We start from the raw sequence: 19,870 nt of genomic DNA, 5'->3' as shown, positions 1-19,870 counted from the left end.
TATTCTGTCAATGCATTTCATTGTGATTTTGCCCAGTGATAATGAGGTTTTTTTTAATTAAAAAATAATGAAGTACAATATATTTCCAAAAAATTAAATATATTTTTTTATAGTGTTAAAAAATAAAAGTTCGCATAATTTTTGAAGAGAGATGAAATAGGCATATCAAAAAAATGCAAGTTACGAAGACAGCACACCAGCAAACACAGCTGACAGCTGCTATTCAGGCGTTGTCGACGTCGCTTACTCGTCGTCTGTCTTCCTCTTCTCCGCCTCCGTTCCCTCCTTATGACGAGGCTGCTGAAGACTGGGAGGATTATGAGAAGCGTTTGCGGCAACACTTCTTGGCTTTCGGCATTGTCGACGCTCCTATGTGTAAGTCGTTATTTCTATCTTGGATTTCCCCATGGATCTATCAGCTGCTATCTCAGTTAACCCCGCTGCAGGAACCTGCCTCTCTGTCCTTCCAAGAAACGTGTGACTTATTGTCTAACTATTACCGAAAAAACACCCACGTCGTTGCCGCCCGCGTGGCGTTCTACCGGTGTCGTAAACAGCCCCCATCAATCTTACCGGGCTTGGGCGGCGGAACTACACGGTCTGAGTAGGAAACGTCAGTTTGTCACGGACACTCATCATGAATCTTATGCTGATTCAATGGTTAGTGAACGCTATTCTACGGCTTGCTCCTGATGAAGAAGTTCGGCAACGTGCCTTACAACTGCCAAACCCGTCGTTGTCGGAAGTTCTAAGCATCGCTCAATCTTTTGAAGTGTCTCACGCTGCTGGTGCGCAAATAGACGCGTGGTGTGAGGTAGGCGCTATACAGACCACTTTCGACACGGACGGTTTGCCTGTTTCCCAGGGGACCGACGATGTGGCGGCGGTTCACTCGCGTCAACAACGTCGCGTTGGGCCGCCACGCTCACAGCGAAAACATCAACCACAGAAGCAGGTTCGTTCCGCACTTCCTTGTTGTCCACGTTGTTTCATACAGCATGACAGGGCCGCGTGTCCAAAACGTTGGGCCACATGTAATTCATGTAGGAAAAAAGGCCACATTGCTTCTGTGTGTCAGTCCCCTAAAGTTCCTGTCGACGAGGACAAGGCATCGGACATGGATGTTAACTGTGTGCTTTCTCGAACAAATAAGTTGTTTGTTACTGTTCGTGTTCTGGATAAAGACATTTGCATGCAAGTGGACACTGGCTCTGCAGTAACTCTCATTAATTCTCGCACGTATTTGGAGTTGGGCTCCCCTCCCTTGTCTCCAGTTAAGCGAAATCTGAGAACTTATAATAAACAGAAAATTCCTATCGTTGGCCAGTTTGATGCTTCCACTGCCTACAAGTCTGTTGTTCGGCCCCTCACGTTTTATGTGGTGGATCATGCGGGCACTGAAAACCTGTTCGGTTATGATGCTTTCCAGTTGTTCGGGTTCTCCATTGATGATGATGTGCACCTCATATCTGAGGATATTCTGTATCAACAGCTGGATAGATTGTGTTCTGAATTCTCGTCCGTGTTCTCTGCTGGTCTGGGTTGTGCCAAGGATTTTGAAGCCCACATTACTCTTAAACCTACAGCTCGCCCTAAGTTTTTCCGGGCACGCCCTATTCCGGTGGCGTTGCGTGCACCTGTCAAGGCTGAGATAGACAGGTTAACAGCTTCAGGGATTCTCCTTCCTGTTACCTCCAGCGAATTGGCATCGTCAATCGTGGTGGTTTCTAAATCAAACGGGAGTCTGCGATTGTGTGGTGATTTTAAAGCCACTGTCAACGCTCAGAGCCTCATTGACACTTACCCTCTTCCCTGTCCTGAGGAGTTATTTATCAAGCTTGCTGGGGGCCAGTTCTTTTCCAAACTTGACTTATCGGAGGCATACCATCAGTTGCCGTTGGATGTGTCTTCCAAGGAATTTCTCGTCATCAACACTCCTTGTGGTTTGTATCAGTACCAGCGGTTACCGTTTGGCATCGCTAGCGCGCCGGCCATTTTTCAGCGGTTTTTGGAACAGCTCACGGCTTCCGTTCCCGGCTGCATAAACTATCTGGATGACATTGTTGTCACGGGGGCCTCCACCGAGGAGCACCTTCGCAATTTGCGTTCACTGTTTTGGGTTCTGCATTCCACTGGGTTGAAGTGCAATCTGGACAAGTCACAGTTCTTCCAACCCTCCATCATATATCTTGGTTTCCACTTGTCCCGTGAGGGTATACGTCCTCTACGTCAGCATGTTGCGGCCATTACCGCTCTACCCCAGCCGTCTACGGTAAAAGAACTTCAGGCGTTTCTAGGCAAGATTGCTTATTATCACAAATTCATTCCATCCACGGCGGCGGTAGCTCATCCTCTGCATCAGCTGTTACACAAAAACGTTCCTTTCTGTTGGTCCGACGAGTGTGAGCAGGCTTTTGTCCGCCTGAAGGCTCATTTGCAGTCGGCGCCTTGTCTTGCCACATTCTGTCCAGGTCAGCACTTGGTTCTGGCGACTGACACGTCCCAGTATGGCCTAGGGGCTGTTCTCGCCCATCGGTATGAGGATGAGTCGGAATGACCCATCGCCTATGCTTCCAAGACCCTCAACGATGCGCAACGGCACTCGCTATCATTTATGCTCTAAAAAAGTTCAGCGTTTTTTTGTATGGTTCTAAGTTTCACCTCATCACCGACCACAAGCCGCTGGTCTCTCTGTTCAGCCCATCGGCATTGCTTCCGGATAAGGCAGCTCACCGCCTGCAACGTTAGGCCTTATACTTGTCTCGTTTTCACTATGAGATTCACTATCGCCCCACGGCCCAGCATGCCAATGCTGACGCGTTGTCGCGTTTGCCGATGGGCCCCGACCTGGTTTTCGATCGTGATGAACTACTCTGTTTCCACGCTGATGAGGCAGAACGTCGTGCGGTCGAGGGTTTTCCGCTTACAGGTTCGCAGGTCGCATCGGCTACTGCGCGGGACCTGTCCTGCGTCAGGTGATCGATTTTATTCAACGGGGTTGGCCGGACAGGACCAAGGACCAAGGGCCGGGCATCGGATCCCCTTCGCAACTACCATGCCTTGCGCCTTCATCTGTCTGTTCGTGATGGTGTTGTTCTTCTGGCCACGGATGGCGCATCTCCACGGGTCGTGGTGCCAGCCTCTCTTCGCAAAGATGTTCTCAAACTGTTGCATGAAGGCCATTGGGGGATTTCTCGGACTAAGTCTTTGGCCAGGTATTGATTCGGACATCGCCCACATGGTCGCTGCGTGTGGTCAGTGTGTTCAACAACTGGCTGCACCCCGTACAATGCCCTCTCCGTGGCCTGACCCGGCGCAGCCATGGGAACGGGTGCACGCTGACTTTGCCGGCCCCTTCCTCGGCACTTATTGGCTGCTGTTGATTGACGCCTTCTCGAAGTTTCCGTTTGTCGTTCGATGTCCGTCGCCCACCACTGCGGCGACGACACTGGCTTTGTCCAATACTCGGTGGGCGCCAACATGTGGGCACGAGGGTATGGATCTCGCCCTAAATGGATTCCAGGGGTGGTCGAGGCTCTTCGCGGCCGCCGGCTTTGTGAAATACATACGGACGACGGCATGGTTGTTCGCCATTATGACCAGATGCGCCCACGAGTGGTGGCCACGCCGGTGCCACTGCCCTTTCCGTCGCCCCCACCAGCCCGAGAAGCCAGTCCTGTCGCTGCTGCCGATCTCCCGTGCGTGTTGCTGCAGCCGACGTCGCTACCGCTTCCGAGTCCGCTGGAACCGGCCCCAGTCGCGACGCCGCCTTCTCCGGGACCCATCTTGCTGGAGCACACCCCCAGGTCCACGACACCTATGGATGCTGATCCGGAGTTTTCACCCATCATCTCGTCCAGGAGGCATGTTCCACGCACGGGCTTCCGTCCTGGACATTTTCAACCGTACTCTCGTGTTTCTCCGCGGGATCTTCTCGGGGCCTCCCAAGAGGCCATGGACGCCTCCGCACTGTCCGTGTCTCCCAGGAAGTGAGTGTTTTCTTTCAAGGGGGGAAAAGTGTTGTGACAGTGCCATGACATTTAAGAGTGCCGCCATGTCAGTACGCGCAAACGGCGATAGAGGTGCTCCGCAGCTCGGCTGAGCGCAGGAGCGCCACCTAGCTACGAACGGCGCCGGCCGCATGTCACGGCACGGCACGGCAGTCGAATGATCGATACGGAATTGATAGCATGTAACCAGCTGTTGTTTCTACGTTTGTATATCCATGCAATTTATTAGTGATTAAAGGTTATAACAGGTGCAGCATCTTTAATCTATCAGTCCCAGTTGATGAAAAACAGCAACAAAATCGGGTTCTGCTACATGTAAAAAGCACAAAGCACACCAAGAATAAGGAATTACGTCATGGATATGATACAATGAGACAGTGGTCTGTACTGTATTCCCCTCTCCAAGAGCAACGATCCTATTATGATATCATAGCTGAAGAAGTAAAAGTATATTGCCAGTTAGAGTGTTCTAAGAGAGTTCTGCTTTCAGCCTCTATATTGAAAAAAAAGTGCCACAAATCAGACAAGTAATAGCTCTATAAAGCTGTATGTGTACTGAATATTATAATATTTAATATTTTAATGAAACACCTGAATGAAGGACAAGTGAAGCCCACCCTTTTATCAACTTGCTTTTTTTGAGAAAGCAGACAATGCCACTGTGATGGAGTGTTTCAGCTGTGCATGTTTTGTATTTTGACGTGATGGAGTAAAACATGGTCATGTATAGTGATTACAAATTGAGCTTCTTACAGGTAGATTGCATTTTCTAATCTCAATACTGTGTTCTGTAGCTTAAAATGTGTGACCTTCATCTTCCACACTTTTTATGGAGTTTGTGAGGCATTAAGTTAGGAATTATGCTAACAAATTTGTATCTTGCATTTAAAAATTGCAAGCCTGTACCATCTTCCCCATCATCACTAGATGGCATACTTGGTTGGCTCATCTGTAGTAATTTTCAGACTGTATACAGATTTTCAGATGCTAGATGATTCTTCAACTGTAAGAAAGACAACAGAGATGCAAGATGTCGTACACAGCTACACCTTCCTGATTATAGCCAGGAGAGAAAATTGGAGGGGGAAATTTTTGAGTAGGAAGCACAATGTATCATGTTGACAGAAATGGTGTATTCACTTAGAATGTATTGGAAAACAAAGGCTCAATGAAAGCTTAGTCAAGGCCCTATTGTGGAGGACGTGACAACAAACGGCGTCTCTCGGTGTAGAACATTCTTTTTCTGTTTTTAAATGTATTCTGAGCGAGCTCTGATTCAGTCTCAATCAACACATTGACTGTTATTTGTTGCAGCAAACATCTGCAAGAGGGCTGAAGTAGGTCAGTATGTTTAGTGATATGTTTTGCTAGATTTGTCAAAGGTTGAGTGAATTATTTTGGGATGTTTGCTATTGAATGACTTGTGTTCCACTTATCCAGAACACTCCAAATAACTTTTTGTTCAAACGAACAGATACCATCTTCATATTAATCAGTGTGGTTGCCTTTCTTGTAATTTTCGTCATTACAGAGGTATGAAAAGCAGTACATCTCTTTATAAATAGCACCCTATATTTTTAATTTGGTATCCACTTCCTCTCCTCAGGACCTGCTCAAAAATGTATTACAGTACCACTCATGTAAAAATGACATTGTTAAAAACATAACACACAATTGACCTTGACTCTCCTGTACCAGCACACATTGCAGGAATCCGTGGTAAACTTTACCTGTCAGCTTGCTTTAGTTGACAGTAAACAAATGGAAACGCAAGGGAAAATGCATTCTGGTCAGTCAAGTGTGTGTAAATGTACAACTTGACAAGTGTAGTGGATAAAGAAAGTTGTTATTTTGCACAGGGCAGCTGCAGCATCCAAACTGCAGTCAATATTTTTAACAATGTAATAAATGTATTGCACAAATTGAAGAACAGTGAAAGCCTGAAATGTGTATTGGTACAAAAAATTACATAAAAAGTGATTGGTTACTGTATTTCTCAAAGCAGTTTAATCCACAGCCATGGAGCCTAACAGTCAGTCATCACCACCATTAAGCAGTTCAATCACGTGGTGATGTGGCCTCTTTGAGCAACATAAGATCCCTGCAGGTTCTTCTGTTTCTGCTGATCTTGAGCTTCCTGTTATGAATTCAATCTGGCTTTCTTCCTTAAGTCTCCATCCTATCTGTTTTTCCCTTGGTCTTTTTAATTTAAAAAAAAAATAAAAAATTGGGCTCCAGTTGAATACTTGTTTTGACCACCTGTCATCTTTTCTTTGAACAACATATCCAGTCCTTTGCCATTTCAGGTTATTCACTCTTTGCATCATGTCACTAACCATCATTGTCTGTCAGATATCAACTGCTTTCTTTCTATTTTTCTTTGTGTAGCCCAACAATGATCTTTCCATTCCTCTTTGGACTACTATTAGTTTTCTAACAATGATTTCATTTAATGTCCATGTCTCACAACCGTAAGTTATTACTGGCAGTATACACTGATCAAAAGCTATTTTCTTCAGCTCAGCTGATTTTTTTGAAGAGTATCTTCCATAAGCTTGCCAGGTAATTTAATATGTCAGAATATTTCTGGTTTTAGGTCTCTTTTTCATATTTAGTAGTTGGCGCAGATAGACATATTATGTGATCCTTTGCAGTTGTGTACTTCCATCAAATATATCTCCAGTGTCCATTCATTCATCTGATCTTGGTTTTATCATAGTTCATTTTTAGACCAACTTCAGAGCAGACTATGCAGATTCACTACCCAGTATTTGAACTTCTTCTGTATTATTTGCAAGTAGAACATCATCATCAGTGAACATCAGATTATTTAATTTCTTTCCTAGGATTTGGAGTCCCTTTGTTTTCCAAACCAATTTAGACATTGCTTTTTCAAGGGCAGCTGAAAATAGTTTTGGAGATATGGAGTTATCTTGTTTTAGTTTTTAATGACCAGGAATATAAAATTGTGTATTTCACAAAATGCAAAACCTTAGTTTCTTGTGACTGCAATGCCAGTGAGTCACAGTAGGTATCTGTAAACTGTATACATCTAGGTGTAACAGTTTATGGGTGTGTGAAATGGAACTATCACATAGGCTCAATTGTAGGTAAATCTGGTGGCAGGCATCAGTTCCTTGGCAGGATATAGGGAAAATGCTACCAGTCTACAAAGAAGATTGCTTTTGTAATACTTGTTGACCCTTCCTAGAGTTTTTCTCAAGTATGTGGATCTCACATCCCGTAAGTCTAACAGTGGATATTAAATGTATACAAAACAGGGCAGCACAAAAAATGACAGGTGTCTTTGACCCACAGAAGCATGCCATGGAGATGCTGAAAAACCTGATCTGTCAGATAATTGAAGGTAGGTGCCATCCTGCTCAGGGTGTAGAACAAGAGATAGGTTTACAGCTGATTTCCGGGTTTATCAGAATGTAGACATGCAGTTTGCATTTTACTTTGCAGATACTTCTGTTGATGAGAGTACCAAAAAAGAATATCAGAGATGTTTGTGTACATTGCGTCTGTTGGCAAAGTTCCTGGGATTTGTTAATTTTTTGCCATATCGCACTGTTGACAATGTACCTGAGAAGATACACATTTTGCACAGCTCCATCAGAAGTAAGGTAGGTTGTGGTACAGCTAAGTTATTTGCATTTCCTGTATTTGAGCAATGATTGGCAACAACAAATACTCATCTTTTGGTATTAATTTGTGAATGTATACTGAAAAGTGCTGGATACAAATGATGAAGTAGTAAATGTAAACACTCACTGTATAGTTGAGGCTTTGAGTAGGCACATAAACTAGGTTGAAATCACGGCAAAGCTTTGAGACAACATCCACCCTCAGAGCTAACTGACAAAAATAACAGCAGCCCGTTGTTTCAACTGATTACATTGTCATGGTGCTTCAATTATATGGTCAGTGGCTACCTTTTCTCATTTTGTTATTATTATTATTATTATTATTATTATTATTGTTATTCCTTCTTTTTATGCCCTCTTAAAGAGCTCATTTGAACTTGTGAGCATGGTGTGACAGCTTCCTTTTCTTCGCCTTTTCCCAAAATCTTGTCATGAATGTGTTGTGTTGTTTCTGATTTCCTCTGTCCACTGCTTTCCAGTGGTCTTTTTAGCTTCCTCTATGAATGTGTGATTTCCGATTATGATGTCCTCTGTGACATTCATGTTTCATAATAATTAAGTAGACTTAATTTCTTCCAAGCAAGTGATTTTTACCATTTTTGAATTTAATGTATTAAGGAGTTTTTAGCTAACCTGCATCTATTCTGCAGATGTGACCAGCAGAACCTCAAGCATCTTTTACAAATTGCATCAGTGATCTTGTCTATTGAATGGTATAGGTCTAGTTTTCTTTTAATCTTTATGCCATGTATATTAATAGGACAACAGCATTTTTCTGAGAATTTTTCACTCTTCCTTTCCTGTTTCATCAGTTTTTGAGTGGCCTCCTAGAGATTTAGTTTCTGAGACATATAATGCTGCAGGCAAAACAACTGCCATGTAATGGCGAAGTTATGCAATGCAGGATACAGCTCGTTTATTGAAGTGATTCAAATATATTGTTTGTGCTTTCTTGAATTTGGCATCTCATTCTAAGTTGGCTTAAAATGTAGTCCAATTGGTGCTATGATTTCTCTGAGACATTTGAAGGAAGACACATATAAAATTGTTCAGTATTCTGTTTGTAGTGCTGATCTTCTAATATGTTGATGTAAATTTTTTACATTATAATATATTAAATATGTTAATTTACTTAGATCATTTATGTAAGTTCAGTGTAAATGGATGTTTCAGATAATTGTTGTTTTTTATTATCTGAGGCTGGCTGCATGGCTGATGCCCAGAAGCCATTAAAAAAATAACTTCTCTGTGAGAGTCTAGCAGTTTAGTTCTCTAGTCTTCCAGTTTACTCTGAGCTCTTCTGAAGTGTCCGAAAGAGTTTGTATCTCAACAGAGTGATGCACCCTTGTAGAGTCTACAAAAGTGACAAATGTGATGGTATTTCACTTCTACAGACATGTTCTCTGCATTCCATACTGAGGGTGACAATTGTAACAGCTGTACTGCTCACTATATGCTGATGCCTGAGCTGAGAAATGGCATTCCAGCCAATATGAAATACTTATCATCCAATTTTAAGAAAGCTATTGAGTGAAAATAATTTGATTTTTGCACGCCTTCCAGTCTGATATTTTTGCTTGATAAAGGGCTATATTTCCATTCGTTATATGTCATAGTTACTGCACTGCATCAAATTAAGTAAAACATTCCACAAAATTTTAAAGAGTTTGTAGAGGTAAAAAAGCATTGTGAAAACATTGCATATGGCTGATTTTAGCTCATACATTGCAGTGAATGAAATGTAGATAAGATATTGAAATTTTATTTAAAACTGAGAGCAGGATGATATTTCATTCGTGAGCTATTGACTTTTATATCCAAAGAATGGTTGCACACTACACATCCATTTTCATCCTTATGCTTTGTGAATCATGTGACCATAACAATCGCCATATTTCATGACCTATTCAGGATATCAAAATTAGATTTTCTCTTTATCTTTTTTTTTCTCAAATGATACCATACAAAGAGGCACATATGTTGTATGATAAATATTTGAAACTTTGTTTATTCAGTGATTGTGAGATATGGATGCAACTCATCCACAGCAGTTATAGGTTGGCGATTCAGGCTACATGGAGAAATCAATAGCACCGTAGGAAAACACAAGCGGCATGTGTATGCACATCCACAGCACATGGGGAATGGTAAAGCAGGATGTGTGTATACATCCACGTCCATAGCAATGAAAGGATTAAAATTGTCTTCAGACACTAAATCTGCTCAGTACATATCAACCTTTCATGAAGCGTGCTTGACACTCATCAATCAGATGAACTGTTTACTGTTTGTCTCTGTTTAATATAGATTTGGATAGAACTTTGTATGTAAACAACAGAAGAGATAACAGGTCCCTGTAATCGCTGACACCTGCTCTATCACCTTATTATGCAATGGATGTATAAAAGGTTTCTTCTAGCCATTTGGAATTATTTCAGTTTTTGTTATTTCTGTTAAGAGTGCATAAATTCTTGTTATGAGACCATTTCCTACTATTTTTAACATTTCTACAGATCGAGTGAGGGGTTGCAGTGGTTAGCACACTGGATTTGCATTTGGGAGGACGATGGTTCACACCTGGGTCCAGCCATCCTCATTTAGATTTTCCTTGATTTCCCTAAATCACTTCAGGAAAATGCTGGGATGGTTCCTTTGGAAGGGCACGGCTGACTTCATTTTCCGTCCTTCCCTAATCCGCTGGGACTGATGACCTCACTCTTTGGTCTCCTCCCCCAAATCAATCTACCAACCAACCATTCTTCTACAGTTATCCGATCCTCTCCAGACACTTTGTTATCTCCCCCCCCCCCCCTTTTTTTTCTTTTTCATCAGTCTTCTGATTGGTTTGATGCCCACCACGAATTCCTCTCCTGTGCCAACCTCTTCATCTCAGAGTAGTACTTGCAAGCTAAGTCCTCAACTATTTGCTGGATCTATTCCAATCTCTGTCTTCCTCTACAGTTTTTGTCCTCTACAGCTCCCTCTAGTACCACAGAAGTCATTCCCTGATGTCTTAAGAGATCTACAGTCATGCTGTCCATTCTTTTTGTCAGTGTTTCTTCCTCATTCCGTACCTTATCAGTCCACCCTATATTCAACATTTGTCTGTAGCACCACATTTCAAATGCGTCGATTCTCTTCTGTTCCTGTTTTTCCACAGTCCATGTTTCAATACCAAATTGAGACCTATGTTTGATACCAATAGACTTCTCTTGGCCAGGAATGCCCTTTTTGTCATTGCTAGTCTGCTCTTGATGTCCTCCTTGCTTTGTCCACCACTGGTTATTTTGCTACCTAGGTAGCAGAATTCCGTAACTCATGTACTTTATGACCATCAGTCTCACTGTTCTCGTTTCTGCTGCTTCTCATTATTTTCATCTGTTTTCGATTTACTCACAATCCATATTCTGTACTCATTAGATTGTTCATTCCATTCAGCAGATCATTTAATTCTTCTTCACTTTCACTCAGGATAGTAATGTCATCAGCAAATCACATCACCTTGAATTTTAATTCCACTCCTGAACCTTTTTTTTTTTTTTTTTCAATCATTGCTTCCTCAATATACAGATTGAACAGTAGGGGCAAAAGGCTACATCCATGTTTTAGACCCTTTTTAATAAGAGCACTTCATTCTTGGTCATTGTACATATTGTATATGACCCGTCTCTCCCTACAGCTGACCCCTACTTTTTGCAGAATTTCAAACATCTTGCACCATTTTACATTGTCGAACGCTTTTCCCACATCTACAAATCATTTGAAACTGTCTTGATTCTTCTTTAGTTGTGCTTCCATTATTAACCGCACTGTCAGAATTGCCTCTCTTGTGCCTTTACCTTTTCTAAAGCCAAACTGATCTTCATCTAGCACATTCTCAATTTTCTTTTCCATTCTTCTCTATATTATTCTTGTAAGCAACTTGGATGCATGAACTGTTAAGCTCATTGTGCAATAATTCCTGCACTTCTCACCTCTTGCAGTCTTTGGAATTGTGTGGATGATATATTTCCGAAAGACTCATAAATTCTACATACCAAAGTGAATAGTCATTTTGTTGCCACTTCCCCCAATGATTTTAGAAATTGCAGTGGAATGTTATCTATCCCTTCTGCCTTATTTGATCTTAAGTCCTCCAAAGCTCTTTGAAATTCTGATTCTAATACTGAATTCCTATCTCTTCTAAATCGACTCCTGTTTCTTCTTCTATCACATTAGACAAATCTTCCCCCTCATAGGCATTCAGTGTATTCTTTTCACCTATCTGCTCTTGCCTTTGCATTTAAGAGTGGAATTCCCATTGCACTCTTAATGTTACCACCCTTCCTTCTAATGTCACATAAAGTTGTTTTGACTTTCCTGTAAGCTGATTCTGTCCTTCCAACAATTATTTCTTTTTCGATTTCTTCACATTCTTCATGCAGCCATTTCGTCTTAGCTTCCCTGCACTTCCTATTTATTTCATTCCTCACATTTCATTCCTCCACATTTAAACTATTGGTTCTTTTTGTTAAGTTCACAATTCATACACTCATTTCGTTTCGCACGCACAGCACCCAGAAATCTGTCCAAATCCGACCTGAGTTAAACAACATTTCCACAGTCCTTAATTCCACCACTAACATGAGTTATTACATTCGGTCCTTCTGGTGGATTTCAAAAAAGAAATGGTTTCTTTGCAGTTGCCTTCTTTGTACCTATATTTTTCTCTCCAGCTTCTGTGATGGTCCCTTTTAGAGATGCCCATTCCTCTTAAACTTGCGGCGGTGCAGCCTTTAAAATTCTGTGTGCTGTGCGGGCTGCACTTTAAAAATTCACCTTCCTCAGAACAGCGTGTGCTCAATGTCCCTTCACTCAGCAACATAGATACTGACAAGATGATGTAAAAGCAGCGTTGATAAAAAAACACCATCTAATATCTACAATTACTGAGGCCGTGCAACTCTAGTAATGAAATAAAGTTCTGTAGAAAAACTGTCAATAAAAAGATTTATCGGGCGGTAAGATAATGGATTGGCTTCTGGAAAATAATATCCGAACTTTCCACATGAAAACGTTTATTTGTTCGTGTAACCAAAGAAACAGTACTATTCAGTCCACATTTAAACTATTGGTTCTTTTTGTCAAGTTCACAATTCATACACTCATTTCGTTTCGCACGCACAGCACCCAGAAATCTGTCCAAATCCGACCTGAGTTAAACAACATTTCCACAGTCCTTAATTCCACCACTAACATGAGTTATTACATTCGGTCCTTCTGGTGGAGTTCAAAAAAGAAATTGCTTGCCAAAAATGCTCAGTGAAATACTGAAACAAGCCACACGGATACTACGAAGGCCAAATTTTCACACGCGAATATCATTCCAGAAATACAGTTCTAAAATTATTTTGACTGGCACTAATAGCATGACCATCCGCGTTCAAAGCTAGCGAGCGACTCCCTTCTTGTGGCCTCACTCCCAATATAAGTATCAGGTGGTGAGCGGGAACCATCTTAATTCTAATTGGCTAACCATACTTGCTGCCAATCAGAATGCTCGCTCATGATCATATTTGCACCAAAACTGGCCTGCACCAATCCTTATATACAGACACATCTATGTCATTCTAATATACAAATATTAAAATAATGTTTAAAAAACGAAAAGGAAAAGGCAGTAAATCTGGAAATATCCTTTAGATACAGATAATACTCCAGCTGACTTTCTGGCTGCTCTGTTAAAATAGCAATCACACCCAGACATATGTCATCATCAAAGTGGATAAATTCCCTATGAACATTTTTCCCGCGACAGGCTTGCGTAACTCTTGCAGGTTACTTAAGACGGTACATAATGCAACATTAAAATTTGACGAATGTCCCATGTACACACTCTCATTCACTCACATATACTCCTACAACAATCTTAGAACCAATAATAATTTTGTCTGATTTTTGTATTTTATATTTTTAGTTTTAATATGAAAATCTCAATTAATTAATTCTGCACCCTACAAGTTCTGTTTATGTTTTTAGATAATACCAAAGGATAAACTATTATATTTCCTAACTGAATTTAGTTTCCTAAGTGTCAGTTTTTTACTTTTTCTAGCAATTTTTTTATATCTCTGAAACTATGATAGTTATAAAGCTGAAATTTGGACACAATCTTCTCCTGAATGTCAAAAGGTAGTGGACCGATTGTGAAAATGATTGAATAATATTTAATATCATTTATTTAGGTTCTTATATGTGGTGAATGTACGGTCGCTAAGAAGTGAGACAGGAGCCGTTCTCATGCTGCCGTAGAAGCAGGTGTACGTGACTCATTGGCTAAGACACAAGTGGTGGTTTCTTTCACAGCCTCCGGCTCCAATACTGTAGGCTGTATAGCAACGAATGCTATCGCGCATTAACTTAGGACGTTACAAACTGTACTGCTTACTGAGCTATTCCTTACTGCTGCATCTATAGCCTTAGAGAACTTCAAGCGTATCTCGTCATCCCTTAGTACTTCCGTATCCCACTTCTTTACATATTGAGTCTTCCTATCTAATGTCTTAAACTTCAGCCTACTATATTGTGATCTGAGTCTATATCTGCTCCTGGGTACGCCTTACAATCCACTATCTGATTTCAAAATCTCTGCCTGACTAATGTGTAATCTAACTGAAATATTCCCATATCACGCGGCCTTTTCCAAGTATACCTCCTCCTCTTGTGATTCTTGAGCAGAGTATTCACTATTACTAGCTGTAATTTATTACAGAACCCAATTAGTCTTTCTCCTCTTATTCCTTGTCCCAAGCCAATATTCTTCTGTAACCTTTCCTTGTACTCCCTCCCCTACAACTGCATTCCAGTCCCCCGTGACTATTAGATTTTCATCTCCCTTTACGCACCGTATTTCCCTTTCAATCTCCTCTTAAACTGTCTCTGTCTCTTCAGCTTGCGACGTCGGCATGTATACCTGAACTTTCATTGTCGCTGTTTTGTTTGCTGTCGATTCTGGTAAGAAAAACCCTGTATCACTGAACTGTCCACAGTAACACACTCTGCACCCTACATTCCTATTCATGATGAATAGTTTATACCCAGATAAATCCTCACAGAATGTTTTGTAGAAATTTTGTTATTATTATTATTATTATTATTATTATTATAGTTATTTGTGCGTTTCACAGGATTTTCAGTTATCAACTTTACATCTTATTTTTACTGTGTGCTTCAGTATAATAAATACTCCGACCAGAAATCCTTGTCTTCTTTCATTTTCACTTCACTGACCCCTACTGTACCTATATTGAGCCTTTGCATTCCCCTTTTGAGATTTTCTAGTTTCTCTGTCACGTTAAAGCTTCTGACATTCCATGCCCCAACTGGTAGAACATTATTATTTCATTGATTGATCAATTTTCCCATGGTCATCTCCCCCTTGGCAATCCCTTCCTGGAGATCTGAATGGGGACTATTCCAGAATCTTTTGTCAGTGGACAGATCATCATGACACTTTTTCAATTTTAGGCCACATGTCCTATGGATACACATTATGTGTCTTTAATGCAGCGGTTTCCATTGCCTTCTGCATCTTCATGCTATTGATCATTGCTGATTCTTCCATCTTTATGGGCAGTTTCCTACGCCAAGGGCAAGAGAGTGCCCTGAACCTCTGTCCGCTCTTCCACCCTCTTTAACAAGGCCGTTGGCAGAATGAAGGTGACTTCTTATGCCAGAAGGCTTCGGCTGCTGATTATTAATCAAAATTTGAGCAATGGCAGGTTTTGAACCTGAGACCGAGGATGTTTTGACTACTAATCAAAGATGCTACCCCTAGACCACTGGGTTTACCTCACTTATTTCTTGAATTATTGGAGTATGAGAGTCTGTGTCTGGTATCAGTGTTTCAAAATGCAGGCTCTCCGCTGGAGGCTTGCCATTCAATAAATTTTGAAACTAATCAGCTAGTATCACAAAGTTTTCATTATTGTTTGTTTCCACTTTTCCATTAATTAGACAGTAACACAATATTGACGGTTTATACCCAGATAAATCCTCAAAGAATGTTTTGTAGAAATTTTGTTATTATTATTATAGTTATTCGTGTGTTTCACAGAATTTGCAGTTATCAACTTTACATCTTATTTTTACTGTGTGCTTCAGTATAAAAAAAACTCTCTTCATATTAGCTGCTTTGCCTCAGAAGTTTATGATGTAGCACACTGTTGAGTGGAAGTATGCCATGTATGCAATCTTACCTGCAGATCACTATAACGAGACAGGCATCTAAATACAAAACACTCAAAAATTAGATTTGTTGGTAAATTACGCCCCTATTGGTGTCACCTCTGTTTATTAACCATCTGGATGTCTAGCAACTCGGCTCATGAAGCCTCATCCAGTGTGTGGGCAATTTCACTCTCTTTCTGGTGCCTGTAAATCACTTTTTAACAATTACATTAAATGAATCTGTAGGATTCAGTTATGTGCTGTGAAGCAGCTGTAAGCCTATTCCAGTATTCTTCCGATTTTCTCTGGTAGTTTGTCTCATGAATTACGACACTGTAATACTTATCAGTAATTCATTACACGAACTAGATAGATCGGCTAATAATGTTTTTAGGGATGTTGCGAACTGGTTTAACATAAATGGTCTTTCTGTGAATTACAGTAAAACAAACTTTATTCAGTTTCACATAATGTCAAAAGATGAATAAATAGGAGAAAAATTAGGTGACGAGCAGATACATAGTAAGGGCGGATATTGTTTACTGTTATAGAAATATGGGAACTATTGAATCAGCTTATTATGGCTACTTTTGTACCTTTATTGCTTATGGGATTGCATTTTGGGGAAGTCAGCCATTGGCTAGAAAAATGTTATACACATATAAGTGCCACAAGAATTGAGAGTGGAGTCCATCTTAGAACCACACGCAGAAATATTTTTAAAGAATTTGAAATCCACACATCCATCGCACAAGGTATATTCACCCTGATTTGTTTCATAAGAAAACAGAGCCTGTTTTAAACCTAACAGTGTGAATCATAATCTATGTACTAGAAGAATAGACCATTTCGATTATTAACATAAAAACCTGAGTATGGTACAGAAGGAGGTCCATTCAAGTGGCTGTAAGATTTTTAATCCCCTCCCTCCACAAATTAAGTGTTTAGTGAATGATGAGCTCTATTTTTTATTAAATATATAAAAATAGCCTTAAGGCAGTTCCTATTGCAAGGATTATTTTAAACTATAAAAGAGTTCCTGAACCACATTGTAAAGTATCCATGTACTGTAACACACTGAAACATTCCCAGATCCTTATTTGTGTGCATGTGTATTTATTGTTGTAAACATATTTAAATACTTTTATTTTTCTGTGATAGAACCTAAGTTGTAGATACTTTATTATGATATTGATTAGTAAATTGAATGTAACAACAAAAAAGTGTAAAACTGACATGTTCCATATCTTAAGATATATTCACAACATTGCTCACTGGAACATGAAATAAATAAAATAAATGTGTTTGTGTTCTTTACCAGTATGCTTGTGTTATCAACAAACATCACAGGTTTTAAAGAGTCCTCCAGAGTCTTTGGTGAATCATTTATGCAGATTCAGAACATGAGTTGGCCAAGTGATCTTGCAGGACACCATACTCCCACTCTGAATTTACTTTTTCTCCTGTTGTAACTTTTGTTAAAATAACCCCCTATATTCCATTCGACCTATACTTGAGTATTGCTCATCAGTGTGGGATCCGTACCAGATCGGGTTGACGGAGGAGATAGAGAAGATCCAAAGAAGAGCGGCGCGTTTCGTCACAGGGTTATTTGGTAACCGTGATAGCTTTACGGAGATGTTTAGCAAACTCAAGTGGCAGATTCTGCAAGAGAGGCGCTCTGCATCGCGGTGTAGCTTGCTCGCCAGGTTTCGAGAGGGTGCGTTTCTGGATGAGGTATGGAATATATTGCTTCCCCCTACTTATACCTCCCGAGGAGATCACGAATGTAAAATTAGAGAGATTCGAGCGCATGGAGGCTTTCAGACAGTCGTTCTTCCCGCCAACCATATACGACTGGAACAGGAAAGGGAGGTAATGACAGTGGCACGTAAAATGCCCTCCGCCACACACCGTTGGGTGGCTTGCGGAGTATAAATGTAAATGTAGATGTAGATGTTAATGAATGACACCATCCAAGCAAGGAGATTGCTTCATCGCTGTACTACTGTAGTTTATTTAGTAGAATTTTATGACCCATACAGTTTAAGGCCTTGGCAAGATCATAGTGAATTTCAAAAGGGTAATTTTTCTTGTTTGGTTCTATTTCAACTGAGGTCATTAAACCATATATTTTTCTCAATAATATAGTGAAAATGATAGATTGCTGCTCACCACTCAGGGGAGGTGCTGAGCTGCAAACAAGGACAATCAAGAGACTACAAAAACTTTAAGCTTTTAGTCAAAGAAAAATGGAAAGCATGCGCGCGCATCCACACACACACACACACACACACACACACACACACACACACACACACACACACATATGGCTCCTGTCTGGCCAACAGCAGACTGCATCTGACATGAGCAGTGATCTGTGGTAGGTGGAGGGAGTAAGGAGCCAAATCCCTCAAAGTGAAAACCAGCTTTACATCTATAGAAAGAACCACAGTCCACCACCTAAAAACTGATCCTGACTGTATATTCCTGTTGATAAGGGCTCCATCATTGTGGTTCTGAACCTCAGGGATTATCTGGTGGAGGGTCTCTGTCAGCTGTCAGATACATCCGCCTGCAGAGACTGTCACAGTGACCCCATACCAGAAATTCAGCAGGACCATTCAGCCCTCCTCAGATACTGAGGCCCATCCTAGAATCTCTCCCTGCAATCTGTCTGACTCCTCAAACATACCACACCCTGTACTCCTACCTTCTCCAAGTTTCCTGAAGTCCATAAACCCAACCATCCAGGATGCTCCATTGTGGCCTATTACCATGTACCCACAGAGAGAATATCTTCACTTGTGGACCAACACCTTCAGTCTATTACCCGTAACATACCCTCCTATACAAAAGACACCAACTATTTCTTCCAGTGACTCACCACAGTTCCTGTACCTTTACCACACAGTGCCCTGAATGAGATTTTCACTCTGCAGCAGAGTGTGTGGTACCAGACTGAGACTCGAACTCTGGACCTTTGCCTTTCGTGGGCAAGTGCTCTACCATCTGAGCTACCCAAGCACGATTCGAGCCCTGTCCTCACAGCTTTGCTTCTGCCAGTACCTCGTCTCCTACATTCCAACCTTTACAGAAACTCTCCTGCAAACCTTGCAGAACTAGCACTCCTGAAAGAAAGGATATTGCAGAGACAAGGCTTAGCCACAGCCTGTGGGAGGTTTCCAGAATAATATTTTCACTCTGCAACAGAGTGTGCACTGATATGAAACTTCCTGGCAGATTAAAACTGTGTGCCGGACCGAGACTCGAACTCGGGACCTTTGCCTTTCGCGGGCAAGTGCTCTCCTGCAGGAGAGCTTCTGTAAAGTTTGGAAAGTAGGAGATGAGGTACTGGCAGAAGTAGAGCTGTGAGGACGGGGCATGAGTCATGCTTGGGTAGCTCAGATGGTAGAGCACTTGCCCGCAAAAGGCAATGGTCCCAAGTTTGAGTCTCGGTTCGGCACACACTTTTAATCTGTGAGGAAGTTTCACACAGTGCCCTGTTTGTCACTCTTGATATCACCTCCTTATACGCTAACATCCCCCATGTCAATGGCTTTTTCACTATTGAAGGTCACCTTTTCCAGTGCCTGACTGACTCAAAACCTATTACCTCCTTTCTGGATACCACAGTCAATTGCATCCTAACCCACAGTTACAATTCCTTTGAAGACATCACCTACAAACAAATCCTTAGCACAGTAATGGGCCAGTCTTTCCATGGACCATCTAGAGGAGTCCTTCCTAACCACACAGAATCCCAAACCCTTCACTTGGTTCAGATTCATCGATGACATCTTCATGATATGAATTGAACATGAGGACACACTATCCACATTCCTTCAGAATCTCAACACCTTCTCTCCCATTCACCTCACATGGCCCTCTTCCACCCAGCAAGCCAGCTTCCTCAATGTTGACCTCCACCTCAAGGATGGCAAAATAAGTATCTCTATCCACAACAAGCCTACCAACCAACAACAATACTTCCACTTCGAC

At 41.3% G+C, this 19,870-nt stretch overlaps 1 protein-coding gene across 1 annotated transcript in view; it reads left to right on the top strand.

Annotated features, from left to right (window-relative positions):
• Positions 1 to 19,870, top strand: part of LOC124711142 (codanin-1) — a 167,461-nt gene that overhangs the window by 71,800 nt on the left and 75,791 nt on the right. The window contains exon 6 of the mRNA XM_047241037.1: positions 7,479 to 7,639. Within this exon, the coding sequence (XP_047096993.1) occupies positions 7,479 to 7,639 (161 nt within the window). The remainder of the gene's footprint in view (positions 1 to 7,478; positions 7,640 to 19,870) is intronic.

This window comes from Schistocerca piceifrons, chromosome 8 (assembly GCF_021461385.2).
Source record: "Schistocerca piceifrons isolate TAMUIC-IGC-003096 chromosome 8, iqSchPice1.1, whole genome shotgun sequence".
Lineage (NCBI taxonomy): Eukaryota > Metazoa > Arthropoda > Insecta > Orthoptera > Acrididae > Schistocerca > Schistocerca piceifrons.
Note: the sequence above shows the minus strand (reverse complement) of the source record. Positions and strands in the feature narration are given on the sequence as shown.